This window comes from Pocillopora verrucosa, chromosome 2, assembly GCF_036669915.1.
Source record: "Pocillopora verrucosa isolate sample1 chromosome 2, ASM3666991v2, whole genome shotgun sequence".
NCBI lineage: Eukaryota > Metazoa > Cnidaria > Anthozoa > Scleractinia > Pocilloporidae > Pocillopora > Pocillopora verrucosa.
In genome coordinates this window covers 15534677-15556766 of record NC_089313.1, presented here as the reverse complement: position 1 = coordinate 15556766, position 22090 = coordinate 15534677, and the positions used below count along the sequence as shown (strand labels likewise).

The window sequence follows — 22090 nt, the reverse complement described above, 5'->3', positions numbered from 1 at the left end:
AAAGTGAGCCTGTGAACCATGGTTATTGCATAGAAGGCAGTTAAAAGGCACCACTTAAGGCACCAAATACGCTCTAGGAACCTTGTTGGTGATCCGCTGCCTTGCAACTGTCATGCAATCATAAACAACATATGTAGAAACTCAGTTTGCAAGAGATATTCACAGACTATAATTGGTTACAGATTGTTTCATACCTGACTAATATGAGCCTGCTTCATTCTGATGGTAAACAGTCATTACAATATTTCTTGATGCTTTACACAAGGAAACCACTGGCTACCTCAAACCTTTTCTAACTTGGGTTAGGGAAATACAACTGCAGAAAACTTACCATCAAAAGGTTTTGCACAAGACCAAGGTGGATAAGAAATATTGGGTTTCTCTACTATAGCTCCATTAAAAATGTTACTCTTTTCTCATATGAGGAACTCTGAGCATTTTGATCCACATCCATTACTTGTTTGCATGGCGAATTGTCAGTTTGTTAGAACTCTCTGTTTATTTCACTTTATATGTTTCGTTCCTTACATAAGATGGAATTTACTAAGGGCCATGCACAAGCAAGCCCTGATGGACTGACAGAAAGTACTGTTGATGAGATTAGGCTAAAAAAGATCTGCAAATAAAGCAGTTATCATGTGAAGTCATCCATGACTGACTACATTGCAAATTCTCCTTAACCAAGCCTCTCTGGAGTCAAAGTCAAGACCACACCCACCTTATATTCAAGATGAGGACTTATCTATACTAAATCAAAAAGAATCCAGCTGTTTTATCATCTGCAACTTTGTCAGTTTTCTTTCACAAATGAAACACTGAGGAAATGACAAACTCAAAGTATGAAGCTTGGCACAGAATTTGGAGAAATTTGATAATTAATGGATCTCTTCTGATATCTCTTCCTCATCAGGATTGTCATCATCACCATCTACTTCAGCATTTTCTCTTTCTAATCTTTCCATTTGTTTGGCAAGCTCAGCCTCGTCACTCTCTGTGACAACCTTTGGCTGCAAATGTATTGAAAAAGAAAGATATAAGATTCTGATTTATTTCCTTCAAAAGTAGGAGTGCTTGTGACTTCTTCCAGGGCATAGCCTAGGCAGGCATTTCAATAAAAGCCAGTTACCAGCTGTCTATTGTTACCTCTAAGGCCTCTCACCACAGGCTGTTTATCCTACAAGCAGGCTTTCATGTTTGGGTTGCACCTTAATGCTTAACACACTAACATCAGTATACCTCTTGTCCATACTGTTCTCCATACATTTCCTTAGGTACTAACAAGGAGACTTAACAATCAAGAGCTTCTTAAGTTGGTGATCATTTCCTCTATTCTCTAATCTTAATGTATGATTCAGAGGTGATTTTGCAAGGAGAAATTAGATGCTCATCACTCTTAAGTTAAGGTACAGAAGCCTAATTATACCATCAGTAGCTGCTTATGGAAAAAGTTACTGTAACCCCTGGCTAAGGGTAACCTTAGTTTCATCATTGTCACACAAAAGGTAAAATTGATAAGCAACTGATTATCCTAACCCAGTCTGATACTTCTTACTTCCTTGCAAGATACCAGACAGATGGTGACATCCCCAAACTCTCAAATGTAAAATATCTACCTTTTCTTTCATTTTTAGGTGGCAAAGGTGCATGTGGTATTTCATATTCAAGAACAAAGAAGTTTCAACTTACAGCAGCTTTTTCATTAAAATCTCCTCCATATTTTTTGATCGTAGTTCTTATGGCATCCACAGCATTTGTCAAAGCTTGGAGTCCCTCATCACGATCCAAGGTTGTTGTTGTAATCACATAAAGAGGTGCTGCTATCAAATTTATCTAAAAAGATAAAGGACAACTTCAAGTGATTATGCTGTATTATCCTGCTTAAATGTGAAGAGTATTTGTATTTTGAATAACTTTCAGGTATCTTCACTGATGCCAAGCATTACATTAGCCAGATTTAGTTCAGTTATTTACAAATTACAACAAACCATCCCATCAGTCATATGCAAAGTCTGGGCTTCTGTATTCAGTCTCAATCACAAGAAAGAATAGCAAAGAAGGAAACTCCTCCAAAGTAAGTGAGGGAGCTTATTACACACACAAAGCCAAACTTTTCTGTAGACAATTCCTTAACTAATCAGACTGAAAATCTCCAGTCATCTAACAAAACTTTTACTTAAGTGTTCCTTTGAAACATCAGCCTGTTGGCTCTTCCTGCCAAAGCTTATCTTAGTTTCTGTATCGAAGTGCTAGAAGTACAACCACTATCCTTGAATAGGATACTAGTCCATTAAGGGTACATGCAACCACAACCCTCTCCTACCCTGGCTTTTAAACAGAGAAAAATAGAAACCTAGTTTAAAATTTAACCCTGAGTTAGTGTTAATTGGCCTTCAAACAACTGGGCCCTGAACATCTTCCTTTGTCAAAAGAATAAAGGGGGTAAGTCACTAAAGAAACTATGGTGCTGCAACCATGAGCAGTATCACATTTCAAGCATTGACCCTTAGTCATTTGCTCTGACAAGGGACTAGTGCTTGGAAAGTCAGCTTTAGAAACTCTTAACAATGGCCAATTTACATCATAATCTCAGTTTATGAAACCAAATTCCCTCACTCGTGAGTCTAGGGTGCTAACCATAAAGAACCACCAAGGGTGAAGCTGGCAGGGGGGTTCAGGGGTGCCTGTGACCCCCCCCTTTGTGAGCTTTTCTTTAAAATTATTTTAAAGTAAAACATGGCATGGAAGTCAACATGACAATCTGGTGAGTACCCTCTGTTTGACAAAGTGTGACTTCCCTTTGAAAGATCCTGGCTATGCCCCTGACAACATCTACCACTCTCCTACTAATGTGCACCAACCTTGATAGGAACATCTTCTGACGTACACTTCAGTCCTTCTAACAAGGAGTTCTTCACAGCATCAATGCCATCATAGGCATAACATGACACTTCAATATCAGCACGGATCTTGACAGCTTGGGGAGTAAGCCTTCGTGTTATGTTAGACAGTAAGGTAGATTTGGTCTTTTCATCAAGATCCAACTCATCTAGTAATTTTGGGTCCCTAAAATGAATTAAATATAATTTAGTCTTAGGGCAGAAGTACATAGGCATGTTATAACCTTATTAATCTTATAGAAGGACCCAGGTTCCAGCCTGGGTCAATTCATCATGATGTACTCTTGGTAAAGCCAGGTAGCATAAGCAATATAATTGCCAGCAAAAAGTTCTCTAAAGTTTTATTTTATTTGTCCCTCATCTTAGAGCTAGATACAAGTTATATTTGTAAAAAATCCTTTCTTGCTTCCCTAATTGATAGGAAAACCAGACACATTTTATTGTTTTTTAGAAAAGGAGATCAGGGTTCAAGGTTCTGAAAACAACACTCCTCGAAAACAAAAAGTGCAAACTATTGGTGTTGCAGAAACCATTGTTGATTAGGTACTGTAGTCTTTTGTGTTCTGCATACCTATAGCTTTTATTCTTAATATTTGTAGTACATCCTTGGTGAATGTACCATCTATGCCACTTGGCAGCTACCAATTTGTGTTTAAAATATTCTCACCCAACAGCTAGTTTGAACACTTCAAATGAACTCCCTGGTGATTTGTACTTCTCATCAAAATACCAAGCTGTCTTCTCATACAGCTCCTCTAACTCACGATCTGTCTCATATCCTAAGATCTCTGCACAGTGCCTCAGAATACTGTACACCTAAAGCAACAAAATGAACAGATGAAAAAATGGGGTTAAGACTGAATTAATAAACTCTAAAAACAGATTAATGTTTCACAATGGCAATTATCCAGTATTACTCAATAAAATCAACTCAAGAGATGAATCTTTAACTCCCAGATCTCATTGCAAATTCTCTCCTCTAACTGCTACATATTTCCTTCTAAATAAGTTTCGAGAATTTGGTGTAAAATCAAGATAACCTCTACCTGATAAGTTTGAGTATTCTCATAACCTGTTTGCTGGATAGTGCATGGATATTATAGGGAGAAGTTACATGTTTATCACTTCTGAGAGTTAAAGGGTTCAAACTACTATTGATGAGACTTACTGCTTTAGCTTTGGTGAACTTTTCCTCACATTTCTTGATTTCTTCTGGTGAGACTCTTCTCTTGGACAAGTCAATATATCCTGTCAAATTATTGGACATCAGTTAAAAAGTCAGACTAGAAAATATTGTATTTCTGCTTTCTATGAAATTTGAACATCTGTGGGAACCGACTGGTCTGTAATTGACTTCTATTGTCATTATTAACAGTCGTGTTATACAGAGAGGAAAGAAAAGTATTTGTATCTTATGTTCACACAGATTTACTCTGTTTCATTTGCTTCATGATGCTAAAAAAGTATATCAAATAGTCAAACAAAAATAATAATAGTTTTATTGAGAGAATAGTAAAAAAGAAGAGTTATTTTAAGGTTAATGATTGATGGATTTTACGTCGGTGCACATGCACCGGAAACCATGACAACATTTACACTTCCTATTAATGTTCCTAATGCCTACATTTTTGGGATGATCATAATCACTTCGAAAACAATAAGGTTTATTCTGAAATGGTAGAATAGCCACGATACTCAGGGTCAATAAGGTCTTCGTTATCTAGTAAAGCTTATAAATTTCTGGTGGACGTCCCCAATGCGCATGCACTGCAAGTAACAACGTAAAGAAATGCAATATTTGTTTCTGATTGTGAAATTTACAAAAAGAGAAGACCAACAAACCTTTGTCCTTGTCTACACGAATAACCACCACACACTCGTGTCTTCCAACCCTGATCAGTTTGTTTATCGAACGAATTCTCCTCCTTGACAATTCGCTCAAAAGAATCATTCCTTCAATGTTGTTGTATTCCAGCAAATTCACGTATGCTCCCATTTCAGCGATGCTTCGAACGTTCACCATGACGACATCGTCGATTTCTGGGTACTTGTGTTTGTAAAATCTACAACTGATCGGCATTTTGACGAAGAAGGAAACTTATAAGAAGCAAAAATATTTTCAACAAATTCACCATGTGCAAAACTGATGCAATAAAATAACCGCTGACTTTCATTTGCAGCGTTGGCTCAATGGGTTTATTTCACTGAGTAGGTCGTGTATGAATAATATTATGTCTCGTGTTTTGTTTGTTGTTTTTTTTCTGTCCGTTATCAATTTTTTTTCCAAACAATAAAAGCCAGTGACATTGTCAGTGTTTCTGTTTTTTCAGAAAGACTACTCGAAAAATAATTAAACAGTTTTAGGATGCTCGGATCATCGATATCGTTTCCGTCAAATTGTTGTCTTTGGGGTCTAAGTGAATGGAGACGGGGGGGGGGGGGGGAGGGAGGGAATGACACGGTTAGTTGACAGGTACACGTGAAATGAAAATAGCTTTTCAAAAATTTCCGATTTGTGCAAGCCTTAAAATTTGTAAACTGGCGAAACTGCGGCAGAGTGACTTACTCGCCAGGCACACTGTGTCTGTCGGCTGAAGTGGGGCAAGATATCAATGCGGGGCTTGTGGGGTGATAAAACAGAGACGTTTGTGGACATTTTATTTGGATTGGGTCGGTGAAACTAATAAACCAGCCTTCCTTTTGTTAGAGTCGCAAAGAAGTAATTACTTCGAGGTTCCGAAAGAAGTGAACTTCAAGGAAACTTATGCTACAACGTTAATCTAAAATACAATAAATCTCAGATATATAAAATTGAATCTTAGATACATGAAATTGAAAAACACCCATAATTCATATTTTTAACAATTTATTGTTTTTTTATATTACGCATATTTTTCCTTTTTAATATCTAGATTGTGTTGCCCGTTTATTCACTTTTTTATTAATGTTATTTAGTTGAAGCACTATCCAAATATTTGGTTTGTTAAAATTGAAACTGAAACAATCACCTCTTATCTAATGGAATTGTTTTACATAATAAACGACTGCCGACTCTCCAAATGGGTGTTAAAGATAGGAATAATAAAGAATCTACTTGTTATCTCTATCTAGTGTGCAACTGAGTACGTTGAAACTTCATACCAGTAGGCAGCTTTTGCTTCATTTCGTCAAAGTCCCGTTATTTTTAAATCCAAGAGGTTTTCACGGCAACTATGTTGTTGAAGGAACCCTTTTTCATTCACAAGATAAGGAAACCAATACCATCATGCAATGGAGAGAAGCTAACAACCAAGAACTGTAAAATATACCGTTCACAATAATTGGTATAAATTAAAACAGTGAGTAACTTTAAGGCGCGCTCTGGTTGAGTACTTTAACTCCAAATGTCCTTTGCTATTCACCTCCGAACATCTCTCCCCGGATTTGCATCCGGAAACATTTTTATCGTTGCAGGAATAAATTAGTTAAAATCATCTTTTTGTGCTATATTTTCTCACCGTTTTGATAGATACCAAGACAACTATTTACCTCAGTTTCAGTGGTCAGTGATGAATATTCACCTCACCGCTTCATGGCTCGGTAAATATCCACCAACAGAAACGTCCACTTCAGAAAATAGTTGTTTATTAAAATAAATATATATATGAAATATTCTTTAAATATGCCTCCACGATAGATAATGGTGAGTTCTCATTTGTGCTATTTTCCACAAATTCTAAAGGATAGAAACCTCAATCAGTATTACAATGACTATCAGAACTTGCGTCAGGAAAATGATTCCTATTGCTGATAATTTTCTTTATTGCATCCCTTTCAATAGTTGATGGTTTTTTCCAGATAAGTAACTAAATAGTTGGTTATCTGAAACCTAATGTCGGAAGATTTCGGTTTTTCCGACCATATAAATGATCTCGAAAAGACTGAGATTATGATCTTTAATTTCCTCTAGTTTTGATTTTCGTCATTCAACCAGCTCATGAAACACCTGAGTTAATCGAAAAGAATATAGACCGACTTAAAGTCTGGTTTCGATTTCGACGGTTTGCTGTATTTTGGGAAGAACAGTGTCAAGATTTGTTATTCCTCTCGCCCAGATCAGATCATTCCCACTAGGCTCCCCGCGGGCTGAATTTGACCTTCTTGATGGTTTACCCACTGATATATGCAAGGAAGCATGTGTTCGTTTGAAAGCCATCCTAAACTGTGGATTGAACGCGCCGTAGATTATCGGATTACAAAAACTGCTTGAAAACATCATGTAATAAACAATGATGTAAACAAAACGGGGGGCTGCGTGGCCGAACACTTCGCAAAAACCGACAACACAAACTGGTGTCCAGCACAAAGTGTACACACAAACTACAGCCACGAAAACTTTGATTATCTTCTTTTCTTTTTCCGTCGTTGCTTCCTTCTGATGATAGAATTTATCTCTTAACCTATTATAAGTTTGAACCTGGCGGGAGCTTTGTCTTACAAATCTGAATATGGTGAAATAGCAGTAGATTATGACGCTCATTGTTATAAAAATTGCAACCGTTAGTAAAAATGTAATGTAGGAGACATCCTTCACGTACCATCCCATGGTGCAATCAGTGAACTTGCCACTAAACTCTATAGTTCCCCAGCCATACAGAGGCGGACTGCATACAAGGACGGGAAAAACCCATGTGGCAATAATAATCACATACGTTGTTTTACGGTCTGAAAAATATTTTACAAAAAAATTTCTTTTCACGATGCTGAAATATCGATTAACTGCAATTCCTGCCATTGTTTGTAGCGAAGCTGTGCCAAAGACTAGCTCAGAAAAGCCAACAAACTTGCAAGCCAAGTGACCAAATAACCACTGACCACTGCGCATGCTTGCTATCCAAAATGGCAGGTGCAGCGTTGCCATGATGATGTCCGTCCACGCAAGGTTCTCAACCAACATGTTAGTGATGGAGTTGAGACGAGGATTTCTATTAATGGTGACCACAACTAAGGAGTTGCCGACGATGCAGGCGATACATATTAAAACTGCAATAGTAACTTCGATGCCAACTTGCAATGGTGTTCGCCCAAGAGGATCGTACTCCAATTCTTGGATATTGCTAGTGTTCTTCCCTTCCATTCTTTGGTGTCGAATCTCCTTAGTTACCTCAGTAAAAATGAGGTAAAGTTGAACGCTTCAAAAATAAACACCCATACCTTTGTGGCGACCATCTTTCGATTTAGAAAGAGCGTCTTAAGTGTTACAATCTGTGTAACTTGCGTCTACGTACACCAAGCTTTATACGATTCCCGCCACGTTCTACAAACAGGGTCAGCAGGCGAAAGCGAACCTAACACTCAGTATCTAATTCCACGGCGCGTCGACCATATCATTAAAAGTTGGAATTTAATAACACTTTGTGTCCTGGTTCTCAGTCCTAAGGAAGGAAATATTCCAAGAAATAGTGGTGAAAAAGTTTCCGGGCTATGTTTTCTGGAACTACTTTCAGGACTGAGTTAAGAATTCTTTTATTTGTCATTGTGCGGAATACCACGGAAAGCGTTTGTTGTAAGCTGTTTTTTCTTTTCCTTTATCATTTTGGGGTGAGAAACGAAATTTTGCATTTCTGCCATGGTTCGATCAATTATTCTATCATTTCCTACCGAACGTGCGTATAAAAAGCTGAAAGATATCAACTTACATTTCTCAGCCAAACCGCACATGGAACCAAACCCAAGAAAGAGAGCTAACAATAGAACTGCTACATCTTACTGCGGTTGGATATTAAATCCAGTATTTAGAATAAAATTGTTTTCCTAGAGAAATTACAGCTGAACGTACTAATTAACTGCAGGCAGTGACTTCACTCTGAGTAATTATGGGACATTTTGTTTGAATTGTTAAAAAAAGTTGCGTTAACATCTTACCGACAGCTTTTCAGTGGGACAAATGTCCGCTTGTCGGCACTCGTTTGTCATGCAAAACAATTCCATCAGAAGTGAGGTTATAGCTTCAGTTTCAGTTCTAACAAGCCAAAGATTTGCATAGTGCCTCGATTAAATAATATAGATAAATAAATGGACGAACGGACGAAACAATCCACATATTAAAAGTAAAAATATATTTAATACACAAAAACAGTAAATTGATAAAAAGATCAAATATAAGTGGTTTTTTTTAAATTTTTTTATTTTATGATCTGTATCTAAGATTAACGTCGTAGCATTGGTTTCTTTGTGGTTCACTTCCTTCGGAGCCTCAAAGTAATTACTTCATCGCAACTCTAACAAGAGGAAGGCTGGATTATTGGTTTTTACCGACCCAGTCCAAATAAAATTGTCCCCAAATCTCCATGTTTTGTCACCCCACAATTCCGGAATTGACATCTTTCTCCTCTTCGGCCGACAGACACGGTGTGCTTGGCAAATAAGTCACTCTACTTCAGTTTGGGCAGCTGACATATTTAAAGGCCTGTATAAATCCAAAGTTTAAGAAAAGTGAATTCAATATTATGCGCACCTATAAACTAACCATGTCCTTTCTTTTCTCCCCTCCCCCCTCCCACTCAGAGCCCGAAGCCAAAAACTCCGAAGATCGACGAAAACGATATCGAGGATTCGAACATCAGACTAAGGAATTCCTAAAATTCTTTTATTGTCTCCTTGTTGTCAGAATGCATGTTTTCTTGACAGATTTCATATAGAACAATTCCAAACGCCCATGATCTCCTAGACAAAAAGAGATATCACGAAGATGTCCTATATAATAAAATTAAAGGAAACCATTCAACTTTAAATACTTTTAGAAAGCAAATAAAAGTGTACTAAACTTAATGATACTCTGCACCAAACTCGCCTTTTTACAGAAGAAACTTATTTTTCACAACAAAAAGATCCATGGAGCTTCCTGTTTACTTGAACCCTCACCCAAACGGGATGTTAACTTTATGTTCAGCGCGAACCTAAGAGTTCAGCCGTTGACATCAATTACTTAAGGCTAAGCTTTAGAAAAGACGGCAGCAAGAGAAATGAATTGATAAGACGTAGGAAACGGACATATGTAGCTTTATCCGTTTCTTAAAATTAGCGAAGTTGACACTTAAAGTTACGTCTTTGCAGCCCCATTGAAAATCAACAGGGGTGCAAGATTTTTGTCTCAAAACTAATTGAAATCGCTACGTTATATTTATTATTTTTACGTGCCTTTTTCAACAAATCTTCTGCTCAGCATGTGTATAAGATAAATATTGATGTTACTCTCAGTTGTTAGAGATGATAGAACCCTCTCTTATCATCTTTGGAGAGTTAGAATTTTTAACAAAGCGTTATTGTAAACATGGTCAATTCAAAATAGTGCATATCTATCATATCATATTTCAAAACTAGTTAGAGGTGAAAGGAAGCAGTTGCATAAAGATCGAGGTGGAATTCGTGGCGAAGGAATAATGGAGATCCATGATGAGAAACTTTGGGAAAGCTGGGATGAGGAAAAAAAAACAATTTTGTGGGCGCCCGAACCACAAATAAGCCAGCTCTTTCAAACTCTGTCGTTTTGGCTCTACGAACTCGTGAAAAATTTGGTTAAAAAAAAAGAGATTCACACACGCTAATACTGAATCGCATGGAATAAAAACCTGTAAAAACCTATAATGATCAATACTACGCTTTTGCTTGTTCCAGTAGTGTAAACACACGCCTTTGAAGTGTAATGTACTGAAATAAAGTTTGATATCAAAAACAATTGCGTGTAAAGGAAAAGGGAGTTAACTGAATACATTAGTGGCTGAGGAATCTTTAAATATCCTGTAAAACTGAAAGGAAGTCTTTGAGTTGCGCAGAGATGGCTGGAAAACATTTTCAAGTCAGTACAAGTCGTTATTCCCCAAGTGAGTAACTCTTCCTTGAAAACCAACATAACGCTGAAAGACGAGGATTTCATTTTTCGAGAACAATGTACAGTTTTTCGTGCGAAAAGTATTCGGTTACCTTTGGTTGACCTTGAAAACCATTTCTTTCGTACGCTTAAACCGCTGCTATAACAGTTTCTTTCAGCATGCACGCATTTCAGCCACAAACTGAAGAGTTCATAGGCGTGTATTTCCTTAGGAAAAGATAAAAATTGAAATATGTTTTTCTTGTAAAATTATGTAGCTGAGATTAAAGAAAAAAAAAATGAATTGAGTCGATAATGTTTCGAAATCTTACTAATAAGTGTTTTAATTTAATGTAAGTCGTGTATAAGGGTCGAAAAATATAAATGACTTGAAATACACTTCCCCTCAGGAGAAAGTCAGGGGACTTCTACAGAGGAAGTTTTGAGACAATTACTTCCACCCACAAACTGGATTACATGATGAGCGAAGAGGAATAGTCAGTGAGGTAATGATTAGGAATTTGTGAGTTGATGCGTCTTGTACTTTTTCACGAAGGAAAACATCGATCATGTTTGAAAGGCATTTAATTCTGGCTCACTTCGAGGGGAGGTCTTACATAACAGGAACTGATGGTCAAACGGTGCCAGTTGTTTTAACTGACAAACTCACGTGACATTATTGAGATATAAATGCACTAAGCTCGGTTAGATATCATTGAGCGAGAGTCTTAGCACCATTGTGAACGTCCATAACATTGAGATACCTGGTCAATTTGCCGGTTTTGCTTGAGACTTCACAACAATGGTTGGATCTCTCATCTGTGGCCTCTTGCTTCTGAACGTACTGGGCACAGGTAATGCCGATTTATAGAAAAGTAAAATTTCATCCCTTCTTAGATAATATGGCGAAACTATCCACAAAACAGTAGAGAACGTTCATGGATAGAGAGCGCACCACCGATGGCACATTCAAATAGCCAGCTAGCAACGGAGTTTGAATACTATTACTGACTAAAAAGGTTGTACCCAATTCTTCTGTCGCAGTTTCACAATTACTTGTTGCCTGGTATTTTGTGTTTCAGTTTTATTTTTTGACGTAAATCAAGTTTCATGTTCTCGTGTTATCCAGAAAAAGATAAAAAGATTATCAAGAGGAAAATGTGGAAACTGTGGCAACAAGCCTTGTAATGCTCCCGTTTGGCAACAGTCACTGATTTATTGCTACGAAATTCCTATTAAGTGTTTGAGCAAACAGTGTGAATGAATGCATTTTTACGATGTTTCAGACATTCTCGGGCTGATGTACTAGTGAAACGAACTTCTCAATGTTCCGAACGCCCAGGTAGTGATCGGTTTTCTCCGATCAACGATTTATATAAACTTTAAAATGGGATAAATCAGCATACTGAAATAAATTTCAATCTAAAGGGGTAGGGCATTGCAAGCATTTTGTTAGTCTCCAGAAATTTAAGTGTTATTGATTCTTTACCGATTGTTTAACACAATTCAATTACTTGTATATACAACATTTCGACATGTTTAAAGATTTTCGACTTACAGCTGATAAAGGTCAAACAAACAGTCGTCTCTTATCTTCTCGATTCATACGTTATCGCGGAAACATCGCTGGAAGCTTCATATGTAAAATCAAACACTCCTTTAGAAGTTAACAGCTATCTGCCACGTATCTAGGTATGAATCAAAGCTTTTTTTCTTCATAACTCCCGACATGAACTCGGCGCCATTTTGTTTGTTATGCAATAAAATGAATACTACGCGCTCTGTAATTGGTCGTGACCTGCGATCTTCCACAATCAAATATTTTCAGTCGGTAAAAAGACACTGATCTTTGTATGTGAATATCATCAACTTTAGTACCAAAAAAAAATTAAAATAGAAATGCTGCTGTTGTGTCACTTTTCGATACTCGTGATTTTCACAAATCCTTCAGTTTCGTGCTCAAAGAGGAGCTGTAAACTACAGCATTAAGTATCAATATTTCTTTATTTTCTTCTTTCTGTTTTCAGGCCTGTCGTTAAGATGCCAAACATGTTACTCACAGGGGTCTTGGGCCAACTGTACACGTAACAGTGCGAACCTTAATTGTGGGTCCTTTTTCGACACCTGCATGTCAGTACACAGAACGAGAACGCTCAACGATGGAAAAATTATCCACGAGTTTGCAAAGTCCTGTTTCATCAGCACTATATGCAAGAAAACCTTATGTGAAAAGAAGGATATGAAAGATAAAGAGGTGGTTTGTGATCTCACGTGCTGCGGAACCCATCTCTGCAATACAAGGTTAGTATGAACCCAAAAAAGTTGTTTTTCCCTTTATGGACTGGTCTTTGAGCGTTTAGCTTTCTGTGAGCGCGAAGACCTATATTGAAATATCCAAGAAATTTTCAAGTCTTAGAGCGCCAAACAATTGTTTTCGTTGCTATGGGTATGGTCTGACCAGCATCCTCGCCAGCATCCCATTTAAAGGGGAAAATTTGTCGTATCCAGACATCTCACAGCTAAGCGCCTGCCAACATTTCAGTAAGGGTTACACGGTAGGATCTGGGCACGAGATTACCGGGGAGTAGCAAAACTCTCAGTCATCGCTGGCTACGGACACCTGAATGAGCTCTGGCGCGTGGTGGGTCAATTGGCTTGATTCTAGACGTGCTTAACTAGTTAGCTTTTACAATCTTAAAAATTGTTTCTGTCTTTAAGGCGTTTTCCTTCTCTTTCTTTTTAGATCAGCAACAAGGAAATCAATCAAAAGTAAAGTTGATGACTCCTCCGAGTTAAACTGAATTGCCTTCAGGGTTTCACTGGTTATTTTTAAACAAACCAACTGCCACAGGGTAGCCAGAATAATGCTGCTTTAAATCCTAATTGTAATTTCAATCACACCATATTTTCAACGATTGTAATATCGTTTATGCAACGGAAACTCTGTATTAAGCAATATATTGTCCAGAAAAACGACATACCCGAAGATGTATTAAAAATAGCCTGCGTAGTTGTTGGTTTTGTTTTTTTTTTTAAGGCTTTTCGATGACGTATTTTCTTGAACCGATGGCAAAGGAAGTTGTTATCGGCTCTGATAATGTCTTCCGCTCAGTTTGTCGAAACGTCAGTCACCACTACCAACAACATTCCTTCTCAGGACTTCCCTCACTCGGACGATCTCTGGATTACACCATCAAATATTACTTCTGGGTTTAAAGCATTTAATGAGGTATGGAAAAAGATTCATTGCCAACATGTTCTTCTGTTGTAACAATACTGCACTAGAATAAACGAAATCGAAGTATTATAGCAGAAACCAATAACTTTAGGCTGAAATGTAAGAAAAACATTACATTTTTTGAATCAGACGTGTTCAACGGCGACAGCTGATTAAACAAAAACTTTATCCTTTAAAGGGAGGTGCATTGAAACACAGATACCTTTTTAAACACAAATCTCTATTCGTGCCATCCCTGAAGCCTTGAGGCGTTATTGAAGAGGAAGCCTCTATGGTGCTACACAGGGCTACTTAAAAGGAATTAATAACCAACTCTCAACTGCTGATAAAAAAATAATCGGTTATTTCCGTGGTATCTGGTAGAAGTAAAACTTTCCAATCTTTGACAGCTACATCGCCAAAACATGAAACTTGAATAATGCACGGAAGAGGATAATGCCTTTTCAAGTATAATGTAACGTGTTAATGAAGAAGCCGGTGAGCCTTATATATAGAAAGAAGCGACGACATCTTACTGAAGGAACCCCCCATTTACATCGTATCAAAAAGGTAAATCCCTTAAATACATATTAGTTGAGTCTACTAAGCTTTGAAGACTTACCAGCTGAAGGAGTCACACAGGCCCGTAAAAACCTTTTTACAAACTATACGCACATAAGATGTTTTTTCCCCCATAACATGTTTTCGCGGGTCAAACAAATGTGAGTTACTCATTATTCCAGTGGCATGACTTTGTTATGGATTATCCCCTGATTCCGTTTTCAAACCTAAGTGCTGATTGCTCCTTTCTTTTGTGCATCTGTTATTCAGTATTCATTATTCAGCTTTCACCCCCTTAAAATCCTCATTACCTAGCATCCTTCGTTATATTTTTAATAAATGCATCCTCACAATAATTTACGTTTCAAATAGAGAGAGAATTTTTGAAATCGTAATATTTGAGCATACGAAATTTTCTGGGAGATGTTCATCAATCCACGGACAATAACAAACAATTTTCTCCTGAAAAAAGCAAATAAAGCTAGTTCAATACATACGACATATTCCTGCGCAAAAAAAAAAAACTATATCAACCTTGAACGTTATCGTTTATTCTAAAAGCCCAAGGTGAGTGCGGGTAGATATGATGACAGCTCTTTTAAAACATCAATACTTAGATGTAGATAAGAGTTATACGCCGCGCCTCCAAGTCAACCTTTTGTTCGCATCTTTCAAGGTTAATACTTTCTGAGTGACATTATTTTTAATTGAAGGTGCACACACAACAATTTATCATTCGACACCCCCGTCTCTCAGTCTCTGAAGTTAGGCGAACTTGAGAAGTGAAACTGTTTTAAACTGTTAAGAATAGTCTCTCCTTTATTTACGAAATATGTTGTTTTTGTTGCGTGGATTCAAAGAAAAACAACAGCCCTTGACAACTAACGTCATCATAAAAATAAATTATTTTTAGCTTATCTTTTTACTTTTCAACGGGTGTCACGCCCTCCGTTTGGCTCAGGATGAAATAGGGCTCGCTTCGTTCTTCGTTGTATAAAAATACTATTCTCCTGTAAGCGAAAATGTTGAGACTTTGTATGCAAATTTGGTTTTTATATTCTAACTTATACCTGTATACTGATTAGTATTTTCTTTGGTGAGGTTGATATTACTCGTTCGACAGCTGAATGACGAACACGTTTACAGTCTTTAACATTGAGGAAAACACTCCCATCATTGTTTATCATTAGAGCTTAGTCCGTGACCTATTTCAAGTGGCTCGTAAATTAATCATGGTTAACTGCGCAGAAAAATAAATTTAAAAAGGGGACAGCCACATTGAGGCACACTGGATTTTTCCATAGATAATTTGGCTTTATGAACTGTGTTGATGATGTAAAATTTTGCCTCGGTAAAGAGTTTCTGAAGCGGACGTTTCGAGCGTTAGCCCCGCGCTATGTGAATTTTCTTGTTACGAGGGGAAAGAAAGTCGAGACAAAAGTGTAAGGTTTGCTTTTAAGATTCTTACAAGATTTCACTCCGAAAAGTTTAAAATTGAAGCAGGTTCCTTTTTCACGTCTCTAAATTTACCTTCACTATGCCAATCTTTGGCTAGTTCTTTTGTTTGCTTATTAAGTACCTTTTGTCATCATTATTCTTTTTTATTGACTTCTTTGTCAATTGTGCAAATGAGCCTTTAAGTCTTAAGTTTATTCGGTTTTTCATTCTACAGAACAGGTGGCTTAATTTTGTAATTAAAGGACCTATATGACCTATGTGATCACTGCCTCGTTTGGAACAAGATTTATTACAAAACCTTTTTAGATGATAAACAAACCAATTAATAGATCTTTTAAACTGTGAGCGGCTTAGCCCAGAACAATAATGTTTTAGTGTTCAGTTGTCGTTTTTTCAGACGAAAGATTTTATTTCATGGTGGGCAATTAGTATGCGGCTTCTCATTCCCCCCCCAAGGATTTAATTTTGACACAATTTATGGCATGATATTTCTAATTTTTTTACCCCCGGCGCTCGTGCTTAATCTATCTGGCAACTTCTGATATTTCGGAGACGTTAGTTACGTTTCCACCAAAGAAAGAAAACTCAGGTTTACTTGTGAAGAAATTAATTACGTAGTCCAAACAATGATTTCTAATTATAATGGGTAGGTGGGAACATTTAAATGCAAATACATTATATTGTGTCACTGCTCGTTCATTTTCGACAGCATTTTTGTTCATGAGGCATAACGGTGATCACGTAGCATGGTTTGGTTTCAAGGTCACCCCATTTCGTCTTTAATCTCGGTTCGTCAAGACGAAATATGATGTGTAAATAGCTGAACATTTTTTCGAATCGTTCAAGGCCTCTCGCTATGCTTAAGTGTCTTGACGTCATAAGGCGATGATATAGCACATCTACGGGTTTTAAACGAACATTGGAAACGTGCTTTCTTCCTGCGCCGCTTACCAAGGTCTACTGTGTCAGAAGTTCTTGGCAGTGGCGCCTTTTATGATTCAGGTGAGACATTATTTGAATTTTGAGAGTTTGGAAGACCGCTAAACTTTTAATTTCTAACGAGATATCCGGTCGAAACTATCGATAATTAAATCAAAATTAAAGTCCCACAACTCATACGGTAACACGAGGAGAGAAAACAGAGAAAAGGCGCGTGGGAGAAAGAGGCCTGTTTTGTTTTGTACCGTGCTCAAACGTACTTCTTCTTTGTTTAATGCATTTCTCTGTTGACCTGATTGTACTGTTGTTGCATGGAACCCTTCGTGCGTGGATCGTCTATAATATTTTACATAAATTTGATAACATTTGACTTCTTGCGTGAAAACAGGAATGATGACCAATTGGAAAAATTATATTTCTTTACCCTGCACAAAAACGAGGCGTTTAGAATCTGAGTGCAAAAATTTGAATATGTTGAGAGTCAATGATCATCACACAGTGCACAATAGTATTATCAATATTTGTGTCAGATCAGATCAAATTAGACAAAGGTCACTGATGCTTTACTTGAATCAAGACACACGTTCACCTTCGTCTTTCTATGCCCATAACAACCACGATTCCCCGGACCTTTAGCTGTTTTTCAGAAATTGTGATTTCCTTTTTAACTTCAAATTTGTTTTGACGTCAGTTGCAGTAATGGAAAGCAGATATTCTGTTGAACACACGAGAAAAACAACTGAACTAAAATTAGAAGCACTGTTAAAATACCTATAGAGTTGCTTTTCATATGAGATCAAATTTATTTCAAGACTTTTCAAATGAATGATGCCTTTCTTTTCATTTTCCTCATCAATTGTCTTAAATTACTGTTTGGGTAACAGTCTACCACACAATTTTGCTCTTGAAGTTTACGTCGAAGGATTGACGGAATTGCAAAAGCCTTGACCCCCTAAGGACTAAGCCATTTCACTTTCTTCATCACCTCTTTGCATTGAAAATACAAGATAGGGTGCAGTGACACCTTCACTGCACCCTACGACTGTGTCACCGAACTGAATTTAAATAGCTTGGTTATAGAAGAACACAATCTTAATATTTGCTTCACCATAACAGTAATGAATGACGCGATTATTATCCACGGCTGGGTTGCTTGAAAAAAGGGTTGTGGCGTTTCGTGAGCTACATGTTGGACTCGATGAAAGGAAATTACTGACTGGCGAAGTCGGCAAATTTTTTTTCAAAATGAAAGCGAAGCTGGATGTACCGCGGAAATGTCAATAGTGTATTAAATCGTGTGAGATCAGGAAAAGAACACGCGCACGGGAAATGAAAACGTGTAATGAAGACTGAGGTTGTTTCTCGTCAGTTCTGAGTTCAAGCTCTCTCGCCTTGCTTGAACAAAGCCACGGGTATAGCCTCCGGCCATTTAGAATCAATTTTTCCTTAGTTATCTATTGACTTTAATTTTTAATATCTGGATCGCAAAGAAAACTACTGGGTCACGAGGGGGGCATTGGGATTTTCGTTTTTGCGGTTTTGGAGTTCATTGCGGTTTGCGGATTTTCCGTTTGTTAACATTTGGTTCTCGGTTTTCGCAAAAAATACTAACGGGTTTTCGGATTTTATATCCGATGCGGTTTTTGGTTTTTCCTATTTGACCTATTTGGGTTCCGGTTTCTCTTCGATCTGAGCACAGGCGGCCCAAGCTCTAGCTGTGAGATGATCATCTTACGCAATAACGGTCATGGCGGAATTATAAGAGTTTGTATGGGCATATCTACGACCGCCCTCAGGAATAAAAAATATACGTCAAATTCTCAAAAAAAAAAACCTCACCTCGCTTCCACAGCGTATTGCTTGTTATCTGACCGCTTACTTTGATGAAAAGAGCCCATTTGAGCGAGTTGTTCATTTCGAGGTTTTCAACGTACATAAGAAAAGCCCAAATTGTTTTAGAACCACGGGTCCCCTCAGGTCGAAATCGATCGAGAGGCTATTGTTTTATCCTAAAGTAAAAGAAATAAGTATCTACAAGGGCACTTGGCAAGAAACACATAGACGAAGTGCGAAATTTAGCGTAGCCGGCAACTAAGAATAAAGTGAATACTTACATGGCTGAGCGACTTGTTCTATTGTGACTCACATTCTCGTGCGGACGAAGCAAAATAACAGTTGTCTTGTTGGCAGAATTAAAATAGGTATGTCCAGATAGAACTAAATTGAATACTGGTATAAATCCTTGCCAGATTTTCCTCTGACTACGAAAATAATCACACATTTGTAAACATTTCCGAAGGCGAATTCGATTGGCCGATCGAAACAATAGCCTCTTGATCGATTTCGACCTGAGGGGACCCGTGGTTCTAAAATAATTTATTGATAATAACGGACGGTGTGATCCCTGGCGAGGCTCAGTTTGAAAAGGAGGTAGGGTTTCAACGGTCGTGTGTCAAGGTTGATGTGGTCGCGGGCTGTTAGAAACCTCTAAACCGGAAATTTTTGAAGCAAACTGCGGCTTAGCGTCGGTTGCACGGGGAAGATTGAGTTTGTAGTGAATTGAAATGAAACTACAGTATGTGTGCTTGGATTCTGTGTTGGATTTGTGGCCGCCCGGTCATTTTGAGCTTGGATTTTTCGCTTCTCGGATCAGGCGTTCGGAAATGGAGTGTTCAACCTTGGGCTTTTCTTATGTGCGTTGAAAACCTCGAAATGAACAACTCGCTCAAATGGGTTCTTTTCATCAAAGTAAGCGGTCAGATAACAAGCACTGCGCTGTGGAAGCGAGGTGAGGTATTTTTTTTGAGAATTTGATGTATTTTTTTATTCCTTAGAGCGCTCGTAAATATTCCCATACAAACTCTTATAATTCCGCCATGACCGTTATTGCGTAAGATGATCATCTCACAGCTGGAGCTTGGGCCGCCTGTGATCTGAGCGGCAATTACGCGCCTCCACTGACCTCGAATAACTGCTAAACGCAAATGTTATCGAGAGGAATACGTGACAAACCAGGGATCCCCAGGTAGCCTAGGTGTAGCCGTACCCTCCACCTCCCCTAAGGTGGGGGGAGGGGGGGAGGGGAGGGTACGGCTAAGCACGGAACATTGCCAGAGTTTTTTTTTATCAACGCCACCTCGAAGTTGGTGACCAAGTTACAGGCCATATGTGACTGTTTGATTCAACATTCAAATAGAATCTCCAAACTTTCAGGTCTTAGCAAATGGAAATGTTAGATTAGGGATTTTCGTGAAAACTTTCCAGAGCTATAGCTTTTTGCGACTGCAAAATTGCAATCCTATTTGAATTTCTTTTAAATAAGCTGGAGTCAATTCAAAAAAGGGCACTACATTTTATCTATTCATGCCATAGTTACTTAGATGCCCTTAATGCTACCGACCTTAGCAGCTTGAAACAAAGACGAACTCAGCTCTGCTGTAAATATATTCAGAAGATGACTAAAAAAGACCACCCCATTAACTTCCTCAAGCCGAGAACAGCATCTAGTGGTCACAGTTACAACTTGCGGGCCAGCAACAACAATAGAAATATTGTTTACGCTGATAGGAGTTGTTGCCGGACCCAGCGTTCAGGTTCCTTTATTTCATTCGCTAGTAAATATGTGAATATGCAAATAATTATTTATGATATTTTTATTGTCTCTATAGTAGTAGTAGTGTTAATTATTTGATGGTTGTTAATTTATAGCCCTTTAATTCAGTTAATTCTGCAATGTGGCAAATAAACGGTATATATACGGTATATATATAGGACTTTTGTGCGAATTTCCCTAATTTAACTAGGCTTCATTACTAGCTGCTGAGTCCGCAGAGACCACACTCGAGGTCCTCGAGAGAGCAGCTGTTAATTTAAATAGATACTAGAAGATGCGAATGCCAAGTCCATGGCACTCATAAATCCTGTAATGAAATTATTGTAGTTTACTCAGCTGTATGCTCCACTTGTCATCACTGTATCGGATCGATCAGGGTTTTAATAACTGGGGTGTGAAAATGTATCGGTTTTGACAGTTTTGCTTGCGGTTTTCGGTTTTTCGGTTTTGGATGATTTTTTCTACAGTTTTGCGGTTTCTAATAGGCCCCAATGCCCCCCTCGGTCACTACTGAATATAAAGTCAGTCTGTATAAGCACAGGTAAACCAAGTAGCTACTCGGCTTTAAGGCGGCGAATATTTTCTACAGCAATCTCTGAGCTGTGTTAAACAAAACTTAAGTAATCAAAGATTGTGCTTACACTGAGTTAAAGAAATGTTCTGACTGTCTCGCCCCTATCGTGACTTCGCGTGACTTTGACCCAAAGCTCTCTCTGCGGCGTATTTATATAAGTAGAATATTCAGTTGTCCGACGAGAAAATCGGCTATTAAAAGTTTACACGTTCAGACATAGAAAATAACGAAATTCGTAAATGTGGTATCTCCCGACTTCTTGAGTAACTAAGAGAATACATTCTACTATAACTTAAGATTTCATCTTAATAACCCATTACTTTAGGGTTTCCCCTCCTTTCCCCTCCCTCCCCTCCACTCCCCACCCATCTTCTCTCCTCCCCCCCCTCCCCTCCCAGCCGTCAAAGCTAAGAACACAGAGGCGTTGGCTCTCATTTCTCACGAACGAAGAAATTTTTGGGAGACTTCTTGAGAGTCTTGGTAAAACATTTGTATTAATGATTAGAGTTAACCTTTTCCGCTTTCCTCTTAGTTGGACCAATTTACAAATGGAGCCAATGACAGGAAGCTCACCTGTTCCTAAAAATGTTCACCTATTGGTCCTACTTTTATCGTTTGCAATGAATATAAATGGTGAGTATTTTGAAAGAAACATGTCAAACTGTATACAAATGAACATGAATATCCCCATTCGCACAAGGATAGGGCTGGACGGGCTGCCTTCTTCTCACCCTCATACCCAGAGTGGTTTAATGTCACCTCAAATCTCCCTTGCACCTTTTGACTCTATTTTGGCAACCTCGCACCTTAGGTGACGGTCAGAGGAAATTGGGGGGAGGAGGAAGTAGATATAAATATTTCTTTCCATCAGAAAATAGGGAGAATTCGTTTGAAAATCAGGCTGTAATGAAAGGTGAGGAGTAGCGATTGGTTTTGGGGATCGGTCATTATTTATCCCCTGGGGGAGAGAGTTGGATGATTT

General features: G+C 38.1%; 4 protein-coding genes and 1 long non-coding RNA gene across 6 annotated transcripts in view; 2 read left to right on the top strand and 3 right to left on the bottom strand.

Annotated features, from left to right (window-relative positions):
• Positions 1-380: 380 nt before the first annotated feature.
• LOC131786650 (eukaryotic translation initiation factor 2 subunit 1-like) lies at positions 381-5059 on the bottom strand. The gene is made up of 6 exons (XM_059103710.2): positions 4740-5059; positions 4066-4145; positions 3565-3713; positions 2859-3063; positions 1687-1830; positions 381-1007 (listed from the first exon to the last, which is right to left on the bottom strand). Exons 1-6 carry the CDS (start codon positions 4975-4977, stop codon positions 876-878), a joined length of 948 nt encoding a protein of 315 aa, XP_058959693.1. The 5' UTR covers positions 4978-5059; the 3' UTR covers positions 381-875.
• A 1853-nt stretch (positions 5060-6912) lies between these two features.
• Positions 6913-8081, bottom strand: LOC131786604 (melanopsin-like). Its single transcript, XM_059103661.2, has one exon. It carries the CDS (start codon positions 8011-8013, stop codon positions 6913-6915), a length of 1101 nt encoding a protein of 366 aa, XP_058959644.2. The 5' UTR covers positions 8014-8081.
• Positions 8082-9050: 969 nt separating this feature from the next.
• LOC131786645 (uncharacterized) lies at positions 9051-19177 on the bottom strand. Of its 2 annotated transcripts, none has more exons than XR_010716699.1 (3): positions 19036-19177; positions 18761-18930; positions 9051-9345 (listed from the first exon to the last, which is right to left on the bottom strand). It is a non-coding gene; the product is annotated as an uncharacterized lncRNA (long non-coding RNA). The 2 variants fall into 2 exon arrangements; XR_009340384.2 differs by having other exon boundaries at positions 9051-9328.
• On the top strand, positions 11449-14114 carry LOC131786643 (uncharacterized). The gene is made up of 3 exons (XM_059103704.2): positions 11449-11600; positions 12774-13047; positions 13490-14114. Exons 1-3 carry the CDS (start codon positions 11549-11551, stop codon positions 13545-13547), a joined length of 384 nt encoding a protein of 127 aa, XP_058959687.2. The 5' UTR covers positions 11449-11548; the 3' UTR covers positions 13548-14114.
• LOC131786644 (uncharacterized) overlaps positions 16710-22090 on the top strand; it is a 29128-nt gene continuing 23747 nt past the window's right edge. The window contains exons 1-2 of the mRNA XM_059103705.2: positions 16710-16984; positions 21641-21741. Of these exons, the coding sequence (XP_058959688.2) occupies positions 21657-21741 (85 nt within the window). The 5' untranslated portion in view covers positions 16710-16984; positions 21641-21656. The remainder of the gene's footprint in view (positions 16985-21640; positions 21742-22090) is intronic.

What these genes read in the sequence shown, in the direction of transcription:
- LOC131786650 (XM_059103710.2), bottom strand. Translation starts at nt 4,977, where the DNA reads ATGCCGATCAGTTGTAGATTTTACAAACACAAGTACCCAGAAATCGAC. An exon ending in TCGTGTAGACAAGGACAAAG is followed by an intron (nt 4,146 to 4,739) that starts GTTTGTTGGTCT and finishes ATAATTTGACAG; the next exon opens with GATATATTGACTTGTCCAAG. An exon ending in AGTTCACCAAAGCTAAAGCA is followed by an intron (nt 3,714 to 4,065) that starts GTAAGTCTCATC and finishes TTGTTGCTTTAG; the next exon opens with GTGTACAGTATTCTGAGGCA.
- LOC131786604 (XM_059103661.2), bottom strand. Translation starts at nt 8,013, where the DNA reads ATGGAAGGGAAGAACACTAGCAATATCCAAGAATTGGAGTACGATCCT.
- LOC131786643 (XM_059103704.2), top strand. Translation starts at nt 11,549, where the DNA reads ATGGTTGGATCTCTCATCTGTGGCCTCTTGCTTCTGAACGTACTGGGC. An exon ending in TCTGAACGTACTGGGCACAG is followed by an intron (nt 11,601 to 12,773) that starts GTAATGCCGATT and finishes TTCTGTTTTCAG; the next exon opens with GCCTGTCGTTAAGATGCCAA. An exon ending in ACCCATCTCTGCAATACAAG is followed by an intron (nt 13,048 to 13,489) that starts GTTAGTATGAAC and finishes CTTTCTTTTTAG; the next exon opens with ATCAGCAACAAGGAAATCAA.